An 18,835-nucleotide genomic window follows, 5' to 3' on the forward strand; every position below is an offset into this window, starting at 1 on the left:
AATATCCCAACTGCATATCTATCAAGTTTTGGAAGTCCCACAACACTTAGCACTGAAAAGTCAAGAATGCCTCACAGCAGTCAGTAGTAGGGAGTTAGAGCAGGGATGTCACCAGGGTGTGTAGAATATGGGGGCCGCACCAGGGGACGCCCTAAGCAGGAGTGACATCTCTGTTCCCCAAACATCTGTCTTTGGGCAGAAACAGGCTGTGGTGTTCACCTGCATCCCTTTAAAATGCTGGAGCTCAGAAGAAGAGATGGGGTGAGAGGGGTGAGGCTCATTGGGAGGAGAAAGGAGAGGCTTCAGGTTTTTTAAAAAAAATTAAAATTTGATTATATATAGATATATTCTTTAAAAACATAATCGCTTATCAAATTTTCATTTTAACCACATGAAACAATGTACATGCAGATACACTTAGGCTATGTAAATGGCATTGTAATTTAAAGGTATAATTTTAATTTTGCTAGTTGTTTATGTCACAACTATTGCTGTTACATTCAGTGATATGTGGGAATTACGATTTATGACTAACATTAGTATAAAAACATTACTAGGGTAATGGTGTGGTATGGGAGGAATTCGAAATGGGGCTATGTGACACCTTCAGTTACTGCACCGGGTGATGCCAACTCCAGTTGCCTTTGGCCACTGCCTTTGAGTGACCCAAAGCGCCTACCCTCTTTCTCGACCTATCCTTCTCCCTCAGTGATGTAAACTGATACCCCTTCTTCTTCCCAGGCTGCATCTACACTGCAGTTGGATGCAGTTTAACTGCCAAGGCTCAGTACACTGGAATTTTGGGAGCTGTAGTTTTGTGAGATATTTAGCCTCCTCTCTTAGAGAGCTCTAGTGCCACAACAAACTACAAATCCCAGGATTCCATAGGATAGAGCCATGGCAGCTAAAGCCATTTCAAACGACATTAGTCCTGCAGTATGGCTGCAATCCCAGACACCCCTCAGGTCTTCTCTAGAATGCAGCTAGTCAGATTAGCGCCTTGAATAACGTTCCTATCTTCAGAATGGAGTTCCTGTAATAACACTTTAGTTTTTCTGGGGTCCAAAACACACTGCAGAAATAATCCAGTCTGAGATCACTTTATCTGCCCTAGCTCAGTGCTAGGGAATTCTGGGAACTGTAGGTTAGTGAGACATGTAGCCTTCTCTGTCAGAGAGCTCTGGTGCCACAATAAACCACATACACACACACCAGCGCAACAATTAGCAATATCCAGCGTAGGTGAGATGGGCCTTATGCAGACACTCATAGCATGTCAGAACGCCATTCCCACCAGTAGCTGCAGCCGGAGGACAGTGGAGGTACCCTAAATGGCGGAGGGCAGCAGACTGTATGTGTGTCCTGGTTAGGAGTGACCACCCCTCTGGGTCTTCATCCTCCTCCATGGTGTCACCTGGCATGGTCCACACCCCCAGCGCTCCCTTAGTGATGCCCCTAGCCCCCATTCCCCATATCCACATTAGCAGCCACACAAAGTTGTGAGTAATTCCTTCTTAACACCAAGAGCTCAAGGGGTCCTTTCAAGTAATTTCCTCACTCCAAGGTTTGCCTCAGAGGCTGGCGACCTTTGGCCCTTCGGAGGCTGTGGAGGCTGCAACTTCCCTGTTGCCTCACCATCACTGGCAGCTATACTGGCTGTTAATAGACAACAGGGGGTGGGGTAGAAATATTTTAATAAGCCAACAGGGATGGCAGAGGCTGTAGTCCTAATACGTTTGGAGAGCGGTAGAGAAGGCCCAATTCAGGCAGTGGGGGCCCTGGAGCAGTCCCAAAACCAGGGCTTGCTTTGTGCCAGACAGCCTAAGAAGCAAACACAGCTTAGGTCCAAAACACACTGCAGAAATAACCACGTCTGAGACCACTTTAACTGCCCTGGCTCAAGTGCTAGGGAATCCTGAGTAGTTTATTGTGGCCCCAGAACTCACTGACAAAACTACAGCTCCCAGAACTCCCTGGCACTGAGCCAGGGCAGTTAAAGTGGCCTCAGACTGGGCTATTTCTGCTGCAGTGTGTTTTGGAGCTCTCTCTCTCTCTCTGTGTTTAAGGATGACTGTTTTAATCTTGTTCCAGTGTTGGGATTGTTAATCTCGTGTTAACTTTTGTACCTTGTGTGTTTTTAACCAGTGTGCTCTTCTTATTTGTTGTAAACTGCTTTGAGCCTCGAAATGAGAAAAAGACAGGAGAGAAATAAACACGAGGATGGCTGATGATGATGATGGGGTGCTAGGCCTGGCCATGAGCCCCTCAGAGCCAGCAGGAGAACTAACTCCACATCCGGCCCAGCACGGGCCAGAGGCTGGCAGAGGGGCTGCCAGGCGTCCTCCTTTTCCAGGACATATCCTACATTTCGGCCTTCTGTCCGGGAGGCATTCCAAAACGTCCTCCATTTGGAGACTGTCAAAGAAGCGTGGGTTTATTTCTTCTTCTTTGAGCGTTTTTGTCTTCCTCGGGATGACTTTCATTTTGTAATGCCCTACATTTTTCTTCTACGTCCTCCATTTGCTCCGCTCTGGGCCCAGAACAAACTCCAACTCCCAGAATTCCACAGCCTTGAGCCAAACCGGGTTATTTATCCAGTGCGGATGCAGCCTCAGAGAGAAGCCTAAACTTCTCAGTTTTAAGCTACAGATTTCAGAATTCCATAGTATATTGAGGCAAGGCAGCTAAAGCGGTATCAAAGCGGGTTATTTGTGCTGTGCGGATGCGACCTCGGAGTGTTCTAGGGAGAAGAGGAGCCATTTCCAAGGAGCCACGCCTTCGCAAAGAAGAAGAAGAAGAAGAGGAGGAGGAGTTCTCCCTCCGCTCCGCCCCCGCCCCTCCAGAGTGGGCGTGGCTTTTCCTACAAGGCCCCGCCCACCTCTTCCTCGAGGCGGGGGGCGCGCGAGTGAGCGAGCGACCGTTGGCTTGGCGCAGTGCGCCTGCGCAGTGCGTGCGCGAGGTGGACCTAGCCGGCGGCAGGTAGCCGTTGTTGGTTCCGCCATAATAAGACTCCGGAAGGAGGGAGGGAGGGAGGAGGCGACGGAGGCTGCGTGGGGCCGCTCTCGCTCTCTCTCTCTCTCTCTGTGCGTCTGGAGCCTTTGCGGGAGAGCGGAAGGACGCAGCACAGCCGGCGTCTCCCGGAGCAGCCTCCATGGGGCGCCTGCCTCCGCCGCTGCCGCCGCCCTCCTGGGGCTGAAGGAGGGGCTGCCCTGGAGCCTCCCTCCCGCTTCCGCAGGAATAAAGCCGACGCCGCCTTCGCCTTTAGCGGGGAAGGACCCGCCAGAGGAGCAGGCCCCGGCCGGGACATTGGAGCCCCTCCTGAGAGAGCCAGCTTCGGGATACGGACCCCCTCCTGCTCCTGCTCCTGCTCCTGCTGGCCCTTTGCTCTTACTAAGAATGAATAACTACTAAGTCCCGCGTCGGCGCCTGTTTGGCTCCCAGTGTTGTTGGACCCGGGAAGCTTGCCCTTGCCCTTGGCCCTTCCTTCCTGCGAGGATGAGGGAGGCCGCGGAGCCCCCTTCGCCTCTCCGCGGGGCCACCGCCACCCGGCTCTGACGCGGGCCTAGACGGGAAGCATGCCCGCGGGAGGCGCTGGCCTTTGACCGGCAGGGGATTTGTGCTTCGGAGACGCTTGCTGTTCCTCCGCCCGAGTCCGAAGGATGGCCCCCCGGTGGGCCCTGCTGCCCTCCTCGGCGCCCGTCCTGGTGGCCCTCCACTGCTACGCCCTCCTGGCCGCCAGCAGCCCCGACAGCGCCAGCCAGGCCTACTACACGGCCCTCCTCAACGTCACCGCCCTCGGCCCCGACCGCGCCGCCTTCCTTATCCGCGGGCGCTACGGCCAGGACTCCCCCAAGAAGGCCGTCACGGGCCTCCTCCTGGCCCCGCTCCCCATCAACGGCGGTGAGTGAGTGAGTGAGTGAGTGGGGGCCCTGGATGGGTCCCGGGCATTCTGGGAGTGGGAGGTCGCAGGGAGGAGAGTGGGGTGTGTGTGTGTGTATATATATATATATATATGCAGGGTCACACAATGTATAAGATCTATCCCACTCTCCTCCTCCTCCTCCTCCTCCTCCATGCCAGCCTCAGACGCTGGTGAAACTTCAGAAGAAGCTCTTCCAGAACACGGCCACAAAACAGCCCACAAGACCCACAAAAAACTCTGGAAGCCTTCAGCTCCACCTTTTATTTAAGTGGTTGTTTCACCCTTGGCATCTTTTGGGGAGAGAGGCCCAATGTGTCAAGGGTTGGGAACACCTCTCCAGCCCATTGGAGAGTACTTCTTATCCCAGGGCTGGGAAGATTGCCTCCAGAGGCAAAGCTTGGGTTGCTAATATATCTTGGACGAAATAATACTTTGTGAGCATTCAAAGCCATTGAAGGGAATGTTTAATTTAGCCCCTCACATCCAGTCCAGTACTGGCTTTCCTTTACCAGAAAGGCGGCGGTTGCTGAATATTAAGTTCCATTTTCATAGAATCATAGAATTGTTTACTTAATACTTGTTAGTAGGCACCACAGACAGTTGACTCAAATTAAGTACTGTATCAGTTTATATCAGTTTGGTGTTTCAGATCGTCACTACAGATCCCAGGAATGGAAAAGACTTGGGAGAAGGGGACTTCTCTTTTGAGTCACTTGCAAGAGTTTGCAGTGTGTGCAGTGGTCATATAACAAATGGTTAACTTGATCTGGGTAGTATCGCTTCCTCAAATACTGGGATGCCATGCTTATCCAGTTTCCACGTGTCCCATCCTCGTTGTGGTTATAGGCATAAGTTGAAATCGTCTGGAGCGTTCAGAATGTTTAAGTAGCTTGTTGCATTTCATATTTGTATAATATCTTTAGATTGTCATATGTGCCCAATAAAGACACAGTGAAGAGATAGATAAACAGATATTTAACATCCTTGAATATAAACTGAGACAAAATGTGCAAAAGCAAGGTCAGTAAATGTACTATAGAGGCATTTTAATAGATGCATATTCTGAACATCTCTAACTTTTGAAGAAGCTGGATAAGGCTACTCTAGGTGGTACTCATTTGACTGTTCCAAGGTTGTAACAGAAATGTATCATAAAGGCCAAAGAGCCAGGTGTAGAGGTTTGGGTTTGGACTGTAACTCTGGACACCAGGGATTAAATCCCCATTCATGCATGAAAACCCACAAGTCACATTCTCTCAGCCTCAGAGGATGGCAAGGGGAAACCTGCCTGAACAAATCATGCCAAGAAAACCCCATCAAGGTGTCGCCATAAGTTGGAAATGATTTGAAGGCACACAACAGCAAAAAATCATAAGGACAGTTTCATTACTACAAAAGATGATACCTGTGTTTAGTAGAGGCAGCATAATATTACGGTAATTGCAGTCAACATACAGTTTCAGTTTCTGAATATTGTCACCAGTATTAAGTACATCCAATTATTATTATTATTATTGTTATTATTAACCTTTATTTATGAAGCACTGTAAATTTACACAGTGCTGTACATGCAATCTTTTTAGTTAGACAGTTCCCTGCCCTCAGGCTTACGATCTAAAAAGACATGACACAGAAGGAGAAGGGGGTGGTGACGGGAAAGGGTAAGAGGTCCAGCAGTTCCTCTCAACCTTCGAGATTTGTTAGAAACAATTTTATTTTAAATACTTCAAGCTTTCATAACATCTGAACATCTCCAGACCTGGCATCCAAAATCATGTATTATTATATGATATAAAAACAATTAGTTTCAAGTTACTGTGTGGAATAATGAACCTTTCATCTGGTGAAGGAGAACATTCCAGAGTTGTGGCACTGTCACAGAGAAAATGCTGCTCAGGAATCTTACACTGTTTTCCATGAAATAAGAGGTGTGATGGAAGTTATCAGGTATTGGAGAAGCTCATATTCCTAAGGTACAGTGGGCCTAGGTCATTTGGGATGTGACAGTTAATAGCTAGCACTTAACATCTGATACACAGAGAAACATGAGTTAAGGCAGTTGAGAGAAAATTTGGATAATATGTGGAGTAGGCCCTGTATTAGTTTAACTGGCATCTGCGGCATCTTTCTCCAGCCTTCAGAGTTTGGATAATGGAGGCAAGGTCCTAGCAGCCTGAGGCCAGAATCCACAGCAGAGGTGGTGGAGGCAGGAAGAGCAAGGACTGTGCAACTCTGACGAAAGTGCAAATGCCAGTGTAGTGCATCAATAAGATTCTGCCAAAAAAGTGGCATCCAGTGTCCGCTAGTTGCTCCAAGGGCACCCACTCCTCAGGATCAGACAGGCTACAGGGAAGGGAAATATATTCCACCAGCTGACATTCTGTGGGTGGACATGGTTGGATTCCCCCATGAAGTAACACTCCAAATAACTCAGGGAAGAGCAACTTATAGAACTTCACCATTGGCTTTGTTGGCTAGGACTGATAGGAGTTGCAGTCCAGTAGCCTCTAATAGGCCATAAATTGCCCAACCCAATATGACTGATGATAAGCGGTCTGCCTGTGTATGCTATTTGGCTCTCCAAACAAAACTAGATATATTAGCTTTCAGCCTGATTATTTGCATTATGCAGTTCACTCTAGAACAAGCAGTTTAACCCAACTCAAGCTTAATTCTTTACAAGTCTATCTAATAATAGCTGTCTGTGAATCTCTCAAACAAGTCTGATTCCCCCCCCCAAAAAAAAAAACCTGTGCCATTTCCACACACTGATAGCTCACAGTGTGCCCTACATACATTTTGAGCTTTGAAAGGCAATAAAGTAGTGGTACTTGTTTTCTGTAATGAAGATTTGTTTTCATTTCTGTAAAGACTATCTGCATATATTTAGCAAGTTCTGGAACATAATAGCATCAGTTTCTACAATATCTCAGAGTTAGCTCTAAAGTCAAAAAGGAAATTGTTTATCTCTGGGATGCAAACATAACCATTTAAAGCCTAAGTGAATAATATAACAATATGATTGCTACTGTCAAGATAATATTTTCTAAAAAAATATTTTAAATATTGGAATACAATTCAAGGGGAGAGTAGGTAAACTAGTGCTTTAGTGCAGTTTTGTCTGAGACTTGTCTGTCCCCACCCCCCCCCTCCCTTCTTTTGGCTTTTTTCTCTTTTTTTCCCCTTTTGTTTTTCCTCTGCTTTTTTTTGTGCTCATTGCTATTAGCAAAAAAAAGGGGGGGTCATTATTAACTATAGTGAGATTTTCCCCCCCTTTTTTAGGGGAGGATTTTTTTAGAACAGAACAAGAAAAAATCTAAAAGTTTTTTGTTTTTGTAAAAGTGAACTCTTTTCCCAGTAAACGTCCCTATTTAAATAAATCTTTTGAGGCCAATTCTTGTGCCCATTATTCATAGGTAGCTGTTATTTTGAATTCAGACACCTTTTTACATTCAGTAAGTGATTTTACATTACTTTCAGATGATCAGTATGGTGGATAATGAAATTTTAGTCTTCCAAATCACTGCAGTTTTCTAACGGCAATGTTGTCTTCGTTCAGTAATGTACTTAAATATTTTCTTTTTGGTTGAGCCACATAATGTAATTTTGATGTTACAGTATTTTATTTTGTATTGGATTCATTTTTAGTAGGTCATATAACAGTGAAACAGAAATATCAAATGTCATAAGATACATCTTTAAGATGTTATTGCATTTGACCAATTTTTAGTATTTTGCGATATGCTTGATTAACCTTAATATGTTTTTCTTAATGTTGACAATTGCATCTAGTGTTCTTTTGACATCAGGCACTCCAGTAAGCTAGTGGTGAAGAGGGACACCTAACAAACTGATTAAATTCTTCTTAGCCAGATAATTCTTTAACAGTGAGGAAGGATGCAGCTATCCTGCATGCCACTGTTTTGTGTACATTTGCTGTTAAATGTAAGATTCAGATTTCTATAGCATTAGTAGATGCTGAAAGGGTGACATTTGTGGTGATGCAGTGCAGTCTGGATTCTGTGCATGGTAAATGCAAGATGCCCTCTAGACATAGGCTTTGAGCTGCCACTTGCAAAATTTTGATCTGCTGCTGCTTGCTTAATGGCTGTGTGACCCGTCCCTGAGAGAAAAGAAGCATACTTTAGTAATGTAACTGAGGACAGTGTGATATCAGTTCATTTTAATGTGATACCCATTTTTATTCATATGGGAAATAACAGCTGGTCCACGTTTTTGAGGTTACTGGTACTGGCTGAAAGCCAGTGTTGCACTAGGGTGCACCACAAACCTTTCTTCCCCTCCCCTTTCTCCTTGATGCTTGGAGACTGATTTTGAATGGTTTTCCAGACACTGCAGTAGTTTTTGGGGGTGAAAGGAGGTCTGCAGATGGGAATGAGAGACTATTTTACTTCCAGTTCTGCTGACAGTTGTGTCGTCATGTTGAATCCTGTCCACAGACATTGCATTAACTGAATTTAGGATTTGTAATGATTATAACTTCATGTATGGATGTTCTGGTGCACTGAATTGTCTAATCTAGTACTTTGTGAATAAAACAAGTTTGCACTCTAGTTTTAAAAGTATTTCTAATCAGTAATAGCATTCAAATACCATGTGTGGTGCCATTTCCATGTGTACTCCTAAAATATTTTAGTTACTGTATTTTAACAACTTTGTTTGCAGTGGACAAATTCATGCTGACTTTCAGATTGCTGCACTCTCATCTTGATTAGTAATATGTTGTAGGTGTTCATTTCTTGTCTGTTGAATTAGTGGATGTTTTCTTCAAATGTCATTTATTTCTTGTAGTAAGACTTTTCTTTACAAAAAGGTCCATGAATAATCTAGTTCACTAGAAAGAGCCCTGAAACTCCAGAAGTTAATTGTAAAGACAAGGTCTATACTGTGTGGGTTGTGGATCTTTTGGAATGCTCTCTTCCATAAACTGTGTATGCCCTTCTCTTGCTTTTAGGAAATTCTTAAAAAATCTTATTTATTTTTGTGTGCTTTGGAATAATTTTAGTATACTGTGCTTTTAATTTTTTTTAACAATCCTCCTGCTTCTATATTTTTGTTGTTCATTTGTTATTCTAAAGATTAATGAATTGTTAGAAGTTTTTTGTAAGTTATAAGTCCATCTGCCTTGGTCCAGACCTCAGAGGGAGAGAAGAACTGCTGGACCTGATCCCCCCCCCAACATTCCCTTCTCCTTTTGTGTTGTGTCTTTTTAGATTGTAAGCCTGAGGGCAAGGAACCGTCTATTATCCCCTCTGTTGTAAGCCACCCGGATTCCCAGTGATTGGGCAGCATATAAATAAATCCTCCTATTATTATTATTATTATTATTATTATAATTATTATTATTATTATTATTATTTTAACTGCCATTGCCCAGATTGAGGTTTTGCTTATGGAGTTTGATGGTAGCATGTACAGTTCTTAAAATTTGTTTCATACCGAGCAGCATGCGTGTTTTGGGGGCCCTTAATGTGCCCATAAATGTCTAGGATGCTAGCCAAAGTGTAAAATATCATGTTTGATCACTGTTGGTTCATAAGTGTGCATGCTAGAGATAGAAAAACATATTTATTGTTTGGAAGGTACCTAAAGTAGCTGATGGGTATGGTCTTCGTTTTGGTTGCATTAGGTTACACAGTGTTTGGTGATTCTGTGATCACATATTTGGTTTGTCAAGCATAGCAGACAAAATGTTTAGATTGTAGATTTGTTTTTAAAGTATGTTGTCATTTGCTCTGTGAAGATTTGAATCCTGAAAAGCAGGCTACAAATCTATTATAGAATATAAGAAAATGAAATTTCTTCAGGGACTTACAATTGAATAAATCACATCCAAATAACATTTTATCTCCGACTGTATAAAAGGCCTAATCAAATTTTTCATTTTGGAAGATTGTGTCCTGGTTCTGAGATTTGAGGACAGATTTTTCTTTAGCCTTTCCAAAATGCAGGAGACAGTCACGTTGCTTGATAATTTTGATATTTTTGGATATTAACAGAGATGAATCTATATAGAAAGGCATTTAAAAGAGAAAAAAGAATATTTACATTTTCAACCATCCACAGCTTGAAAATGTTTTTTTTTTTAAAATCCAATACCAAACTTTAATTTTGCCATTTTATATAAGGAGCACAAATTTACTGCACTATTGTATATAATGGGACCTGAGCATCCATGGATTTTGGGTATCCATGAGGATCTTGGAACCAAACCCCTCCTCACCAAGGGCCCACTGTATATGATGGTGATTCATTATATACACATATGCAGTCATGTTAAGGAAGATCTAGGGTTGCATTGAACATATCTTTGTGCATAGACTCTGTGATTTGTGTGACTGAAGTACTTTGGTTGTTATGTAAAACTCAACATGTAAGCACTAGTGCATAATGGTGTCTAAGAACCCAGAACCACATTGACCTTCAGTAGACAGAATGCAGGAATTTAGTCAAAGATGGGAGAAAGTACCAGTCTTTGAGAAGTTCTCTATTTATTTGTTTATTTATTTATTTTTTAAAAAGAAAAAAAAAGTACCTTTCCTTCTTCTGGCTTGTTTTAGACAACTGGAGTGCCAGAATCTTTGTGGTAAAGTTAATGTTCTACCGTAGTTTTCTTCACTAAAAACAATGATTAAACCAACAGCTATGGTTATGCTTAAACCATAAATGGCCTGGATATATTTTTTTGGAGAGGGGTTGCTGTTTGGAGCAAGAGGAAGGACAAGGAAACTGCCTTGAGAGGATGGAGGAATGCTAACAGGTAACACAGAAGAGGCAGGACTACAAAACACTTTTTTGCCCCATTCTTCTACCAAACAGTGTGTTGTGTAATGAGCATAGAACAAATGATGCTGTAAGGGAACTTCATCCCCGAATAAGTAAAGAGGTAGTAAAGCTACTCCGAATGAATTCCGGCCTCCAGGACCTGATGAATTGCATCCAAGGATATTAAAGGAACTTGTTAATGTAATCCCAAAGCCAGTTTTGATTATCTTTAAGAATTCTTGGAGAACAGGAGAAGTCCAGCATACTGGAGGACAGTGAATGTTGTCTCCATCTTCAAAAAGGAGAAGAAAGGGGGTCTGAGCAACTACCAGCTGGTCAGGTTGGTATCAATGCCAAGCAGAGTTTTAGAACAGATAATTAAAAAGTAAGTGTGAGCAGTCAGAAAGAAATGCTGTGATTACTGAGAGCCAGCATTGGTTTCTGAAAAATAATTCATGCCAGACTAGTATTACCTCTTTCTTGATAAAGTTACAGGATCGGTAAATCAGGGGAATTCTGTGGATGTAATATATCTTGATGTCAGTAAGGCTTTCGACAAGTCCCCCATGATATAGTTGCAGTCAGGCTGGCAAAATATGGGCCAAGCAGTGCCTTTACTTTGGCCCCTTTCCCATTCGCTCATTTGCCCTGGGTAGATCCTGTCCAGATTTGCTGATCGGGTACCGAATCTCCCCAGAAAGAACTTCCCACTACCTCTTACCTCGATCGATGCAATTTGCCCCTCTGAAGGTCATGTTTGCAGTACCGCTTTAAAATGGAGCCTCCTTTGTTGTCAATCAAATTCACTTCTGCTTTTGTCCAAGGTGACATATCCTACAGCCATTGGCCAACCAAATGGGTGCTTTTCCCCCTCGGTTTTTTTTTTAAAAAAACTGGCGGCAGTGTTTGCATATTCTGTCAACTTGTCAAACTTAAAAACCTCCAAGTGTGTGTGTGTGTGTGTCGCAGCCTCTAGTTTCTCTTTTCCTTCCAGCCCAGCATTCCTCCTCTTTGGAACCTCTTCCCTTCCCTTCCCCCCAGACCAATACCACCTTTAAAGCCCTTCCCTCCCTCCCCCCCCCCCCGCGAATGCCAGCCTCTTCACCTCCCTTCCAGCCCAAAGCATTTGCATAATCTGTAGTAATAAAATAATAATAAAATAATAATGTCTCTTGCAGGGGAGGCCACCACAGAATGCCATCTCTGCGTCCCTTTCTTTACTTTCCCTCCAATTGCCACCCCAGAAGCCATCTCTCCTTACATGCACATATGTAGCAAAAGCATTCACATATTGTCAGACACACACAAAAATATTTTTAAAAAATGCCACTTGCAAAGTGACCGTGCAAGAGGGGAGGCATGTTCCTCCCACTGCGCACCCTTTAACCAATCCCTCCCCTGAACTTGACCCGATCATGACCAGGGCCAAGTTCACATTTGCCAACAACAGGTAAGAAACGAGTTTTCCAAAAGAAACTGGAAATAATCCACTTTCGGAAAATCTGCTCTAAGGGGGGATTTGCCCTGCATCTGGTGTGCAAGACCCTGATCCTGATGTGTGGGAACTTCCCACTTTAATCTGGGTTACAATTTGGTACAAAAGGTAGTCTGAATGGCCCCTTTGTTTTATGATGAACTGAACTCAAAAGAGTACCACAAATGGTTGCTCTCATCCTGGAGAGAAGTGATTGATGGGGTACTACAAGGTATTGTCCTGGGCTGGTGGTGTCAACATCTTCATAATTACATGGATTATTTACAATGATGCATGGCAGGGGGTGTGACTGATGGCCCTTGCGGTCTCTTCCAACTCTAGATCTATGATACCAAATTAGGAGGGGTAGCTAATAACCGGAGGAAAGGATCAAGTTTCAAAATTACCATAAGATTGAAACAAAAACCAGAAGCATAGAATCTAGAGTTGGGGAAGGGCAGAAGGGCCACATCTAATCTCAATCTAAGAAGACCTGGGAACTGTAGTTTTTGTGACAGATTTAACCACCTGTGTCAGCGAGCTCTGCACCACAGTAAACTACAGTACCTAGGATTCCCTACCACTGAACCAGGGCAGTTAAAGCAGTCCCAAACTGATTATTTCTACAGTGTGTTTTGGGCCTCAGTTCCCTAAGGCATTTCTTATAAACTTGGCTTCTGACCTTTTGATCTCCTCTGCACTTGTTCCCACTTGTCAGTACTGGTTAATAATAACAGAACTGGACGTTTTGTTCTGCTACTTTCCTTAATCTGGACTCATACTCTGTTGATGCAGTCTAGTTCACTTGACAATCTTGACAAGAAAACCCCATGGTAGATTGCCTTAGGGTCACCCATAAGACAAAAAATGTTGAAGGCACAACACAACAGTAAATAACTAGACCTATGTATTGCTTCATATGTACTACTTTCAAGCCATTGTGTCCATTTCAGTTTTTCTGTCTAGATAAGTACTTTACGTTTTGTTAGTTTTGGCCCAGCTGTCCGATTTGTCAAGATCATTTAAATTCTGAAATGGGTATTAGCTAACACCGCCCCCAGTTATTGGTGTCATCGGCACATTTGATAAACATACTAGGTGTTCCATCCTCTTCATTTAAAAGTAGTAGCTTTCCTTAATTCTGGAGATTAAGAGAGTTAAGAACCAAAAAAGGCTATTTGGGTATGTCTGCAGCAAAAGGAAGCAGAAGGAAACGTAGGGCCATTGTGTGGAGAGATGGCAAAATGCTAACAGGGGAACGAGAAAAGGCAAAATTACCAACACCTTCTTTGCCTCATTCTTCTCAGAAAAGGAAAAGAGTGCTCAACCTAGGATAATGGAGCAGAGAAGAACAGGGGAAATCAGCACAGAATAAGTAAAGAGATAGCACAGGAATATCTGCTTAATCTAAATGAATATAAGTCTTCACACCTGATGAACTACATCCAAGGGTATTAAAAGAACTGGCAAAGTAATATCGGAGCCATTGGCAATAATCTTTGAAAACTCCTGCAAACAGGAGATATCCCAGCATCTGAGAGGGCAAACGTGTCCCCACTCTTCAAAAAGGAAAAAAGAGGATCCCAACAATTATCGTCCAGTTAGTCTGACACAATACCAGGAAGATTCTGGAGCAGATCATTAAACAGAAAGCTGTGAACATCTACATGGCAGTTCCATAACACAAAAAGTCAACATGGGTTTCAGAGAAAACAAGTCACGCCAGACAAATCTGATCACTTTCTTTGATAAATACCAGCTTGGTGAGTGAAGGGAATGCTGTGGATAAGTATGTCTTATTTCAGTAAGGCCTTGGACAGGTTCCCCGTGACATTCTTGCAAACAAGCTAGTGAAATGTGGGCTAGACAATGTAACTGTTACATGAATTGTAAGGTTGACTGGCCAAACCCAAAGGTGCTCAACAATGGGCTCCTTTTCATCCTGGAGAGAAGTGACCAGTGGGGTCCCACGGCTCTGTCCTGGGCCCAGTGCATTTAACATCTTATCAGTGACTTGGAGGACAGAATTGAGGGCATATCATCAAATTTGCAGATGACCCCAAATTGGGAGGAGTAGCTAATACCCCAGAGGACAGGATCAAAACTCAAAATGACCTTAATGGATTAGAAAGCTGGGCCAAAGCTAACAAAATGAATTTCAACATGGAGAAATGTAAGGTACTGCACTGGGCGGAAAAATGAAATGCAACAGATATAGGTATGGGAACCTGGCTGAATGAGACTACATGTGAAAGGGATCTGGGAGTCCAAGTAGACCACAAGTTGAACATAATCAAACAGTGCAATGCGCAGCTAACAAGGCCAATGCGATTTTAGGCTGCATCAATAGAAGTAGTCTAGATCAAGTGAAGTAATAATGACACTGTTCTGCTCAGGTCAGGCCCCACCTGGAATATTGTATCCAGTTTTCTGGGCACCACAATTTAAAAAGGATGTGAGAAACTAGGTGGTTTCCAAAGGAGGGTGACTAAAAGTGGGAGTCAAAACCATGCCCTATGAGGAATGACTTAGGGAGCTGGTATGTTAGCCTGGAGAGGAGAAGGTTAAGAGGTGATGATGAGCCCTGTTTAAATACTTGAAGGGACATCACATTGAAGAGGAAGCTAGCTTGTTTCTGCTGCTGCAGAGACTAGGACCCGAGGCAATGGATGCAAGCTACAGGAAAGAGATTCCACCTCAACATTAGTAGGAACTTCCTGACAGTAAGGGCTGTTAACAGTGGAACACACTCCCTCGGAGTGTGTGAGTCTCCTTCCTTGGAGGTCTTTAAGCAGAGGCTGGATAGCCATCTGTCGGGGATGCTTTGATTTAGATTTCCTGCATGGCAGAGGGTTGGACTGGATGGCCCTTGTGGTCTCTTCCAACCCTATGATTCTATGGACATCAAGTCCAGAACAGAACCCAGAAGCACCCCATTAATTTCTTTCCCTGGATGCATTGGTGAACACTGGGTTTGGTTAACTCCACTTAACAGTAACCTTCTCTACTAGCATGACTAGTCTTCCAGGTATTTTGGACTTCAGCTCCCAGAATTCTTGGCTATTGGCCAATTTGGCTGGGGCTTCTGGAAGTATAGGTCCAAAACATCTGGAGAACAAAAGTTTGGGAACCACTGTCTGAGGGGTTTTAGATAAAAAACACAATAAGCTAATACGTCAAAGCTTATTATATTACAAGGAAGTTAGTTACAGACAGCCCTCTGTATCCATGAATTCTGCATCCATGGATTCAACCACCCATAGATAGAAAATATTAAATAATAATTTTTTAAAAGCAAACATTGATTTTGTCATTTTATAAAGGGATGCCGTTTTATTACATCATGGAACAAGCATCCAAGGATTTTTATATCCACAGGGGTTTTTGGAACCAAACCCCAGCAGATACCAAGTGCCTATTGTACAGTGAAATTAGGCATTTCCAAATATGACCAAGACAGATCTGCACTGAAATTTTAAGAAATTTTTACATTGAATCCATTATATCAAAAGTTGTTTTCTGTACTCTGTCTTCTTTGTTTAACAATTTCTATACGAAGTTTCATCTACATCAATTCAGATTAAAGGTAGATGTTTTAAATTACTGTATGTAGAGTTAATTTAAGAAGATGATTGTTTGCCTTGCCTAACCATTTCAGTGAGTGGTTAATTTATGTCATTTGGTTATTGTGTTAATACATGTGCAATTCCCCCCTCCACTGATCCCCTTCCCAGATGGACTATACATGTACAGAATCTCTATTATGTGTTACCATCTGTATATTCCACATATTCATGTTTTCCAATTGAGCAAGCTGTGCATCTGTAAGCAACATTTTCTTAGCACTGCATTTGTTGTTGTAGTGTGCCTTTAAGTCATTTCCAATTTACAGCAGTCTTAAGGAAACCCTATCACAGGGTTTCATGACAAAATTTGTTCAGAGGAGGTTTGTCATTGTTTTCCCCTGAGGCTGAGAGAATGTTAACTGCCCACAGTCAATCAGTGGGTTTCATGGGTGAGCCTACTAAATTGTTAACCAAAGTGTTCCAGTGTTATAATGCAAGTATTGTATTTGTTGGATGTGCATATTTTTCAGTTTTATTGTGTTTTGGAACTGGGTGTCAACTGAAATATTTCAAAATGAAAATGCAACTCTTAGCCATAGGGAGAGTCTTTCTTGTTCTGTTAGCAGATTACTTATCCATTTCTTAAATTTCAAGAGAGGAGTCCAAAGGAATTGATTTTTCTTTAATTTTTCTTTTCTCCGAATAGTTTGATTCTAGTAGATAAATTACCCGAAAAACACACTTACGTAGTTCTCTTATTAACTAAAGGAATAGGATGGATTTTTATTACAATCATACGAAGAAGAGATTCCTGAATTTTGGGATAGATTTCTCCAAATAATCCAATGCATTTTGACTTTCAGAACATCAGAAGGAGGAGATTTGTACTGTAAGCACTGATTGCAGACACCAGAGAGAAATGTATTACAGTGGACCCTTGTTATACGCTGGGGTTTGGTTCCATGATCCCTCGTGTATAACAAAATCCATGTATGCTCAAGTTTCATTAAATATAATGACATAGCAAAACGGTGTCATAAAAAATGGAAAATCAAGGTTTGATATTTGAAATTTATACTTTTTTTTAACATTTTCAAACTGTGTATGCTTTAATCCGCGTATAAAAAATCCGTGTATAAGAAGGGCCGACTGTAGTTCATATGAAAGACATGCATTGCTAGATTAGACAGATGGATGAGTTTAGGAAGATTAATTCTAAATCTAAAGGCAATTTACCTATATTGATGTCCAGCCTTCAGTAAGAGAGGAATAAGAAGCAATTCTACATATTCTGAGCCAGATAGACTTTGGAAATGGCAACATAGTATAATCATGGCCAAATTGTTCCACTTGAGAAGTTCAGTCTATATTGTGAGATAGCTGGATGCACAACGATGCAGAAATAAAATATGAATCTATTAGTCCTTGGAAACTAACCTGAAATAATACAATATATGGAACTTGGCAGCTTTTTCAAATTTTATATACTGAGCTTTTTGTACAATAGTAAAATGGCTCAAATGGCATCAGATCTCATATTTTAACAAATGATTTGTATCAGCTTGAAATTACTCTTAAATTGCTTTTCATTATGTTATGGACACTTTCCAGCATATATATATATATATAGAGAGAGAGAGAGAGAGAGACAGAGAGAGAGAGAGAGAATTTCATCTTGAGAAAAATATACATTGCAAATGGATGCTGAATAAACTGATTGTGGATGACAGAAGGTAATGGACAACTATTGACAAATTAGATGATATGGTTCTCTCTGTCCCTTGCAATGCTGATTGATATGTCTGGCATTTGAGGTGTATAATAATCTCCCGTAGTTCCAGTAAGGTTTGGAAAATTCTATAGGAATGTTAACTTGATTGATTCTTGTTTCCTGATCCTTGCTGAAAAACAATTTAGCTCATTTTAGATTGCTCAGATGACCTACATATCTCTTATTTTAGGCTCAGTCTGTGTAGCGGACAGTAGGTTTCTTGTACTAGCCAGTAGGTTTCTTGTACGTCTGAATTTGTATTCAGATTTTCCTAAGCATTTAACAGTTTCAGATCCAGCTGGCAAGAAAGGGAGAAGCAAATGGTTTAGTAGCAGATACCCTGGCTTTTGTTCCAGGATGGTATCTGAGCATCCTATTCCTATGGCTACAGTCCAGAGAGTGACAAGCAAATTAAAAACATACTTCAATTTTCAAAGCCAGTAACGCATAATGGTGTCACTTAAAGATTTATCCTCGTAGCAGACAAATTACAAATACACGTATACATCAGTTAACAAAGCTTCTATCAGTAAAGCTCATTCTTACAAAATATTTTTATGGCTGCCCATTCCCCTTCCTGTTTACCTCTCAAAATTCAAAATTGTCTAGCTGGAAGGTTTGTTTTTTATCAGTTTGTTTTTTTTTTTTTTTTTTACAATATTAACATTGGGAAAATAGCAGAGGATGGCTGGAAAAACACAAACTTTTTGTGTCAGGTTTGAAAAGCATGGCTGTAGGAAATAACGCATTAAAACTTCAGCTGGAATGGCATGGGATTCTGCTCTATTCAGTCCTACTGGAGCCATGTGTGCTTGTCTAATAACAAACATGGTAGATAGCAGCTGCCTCTAGAATCCTTTATTGAACATCTGTGAACAGCAAAACAGAAAGGAGAGGAGAGCAGATAAACCTGCCTCACCAGCTATACCTAGTATGTTAAAAAAAATGGTGAAGATCTACAAGTTTGGCCACCAGAATAAAAAATCATAAGGAAGGTGGAGGATGATGAAAGAAAAATCCATTGTGAATTTGGAAGAAGCCTTCAAGTTCACTGTAGAAGGTTCAAAAATTTTTTGTTACCTACTAGACTTTTCACATGAGCACATTTTTTTATTTTGAATAAAAAGTTTACCGAAACTGCTCTCCCTTTTTTCTCTTTAAAAGGTAATGCCCAAGAACACACCTACTTTGTTAAATGAAACACAGTTGGTCCTCTATATCCATGGATTATGTATCCATGGATTCAACCATCCATGGTTTGAATTTTAAAAAAAGCAAAAAGCAAATTTTGATTTGGCCTTTTATATTAGGGACAC

At 41.9% G+C, this 18,835-nt stretch overlaps 1 protein-coding gene across 2 annotated transcripts in view; it reads left to right on the forward strand.

The window, feature by feature from the left end:
- The first annotated feature begins 2,966 nt into the window (after window positions 1-2,966).
- The window catches only part of RNF130 (ring finger protein 130), a 79,032-nt gene continuing 63,163 nt past the window's right edge, over window positions 2,967-18,835 (forward strand). Inside the window, exon 1 of one of the 2 annotated variants that reach the window (XM_042455672.1) lies at window positions 2,967-3,900. In XM_042455672.1, the coding sequence (XP_042311606.1) occupies window positions 3,660-3,900 (241 nt within the window). In that variant the 5' untranslated portion in view covers window positions 2,967-3,659. The remainder of the gene's footprint in view (window positions 3,901-18,835) is intronic. The other variant, XM_042455671.1, reaches the window with a different exon arrangement.

This window comes from Sceloporus undulatus, chromosome 2, assembly GCF_019175285.1.
Source record: "Sceloporus undulatus isolate JIND9_A2432 ecotype Alabama chromosome 2, SceUnd_v1.1, whole genome shotgun sequence".
In the NCBI taxonomy this organism is placed as follows: domain Eukaryota; kingdom Metazoa; phylum Chordata; class Lepidosauria; order Squamata; family Phrynosomatidae; genus Sceloporus; species Sceloporus undulatus.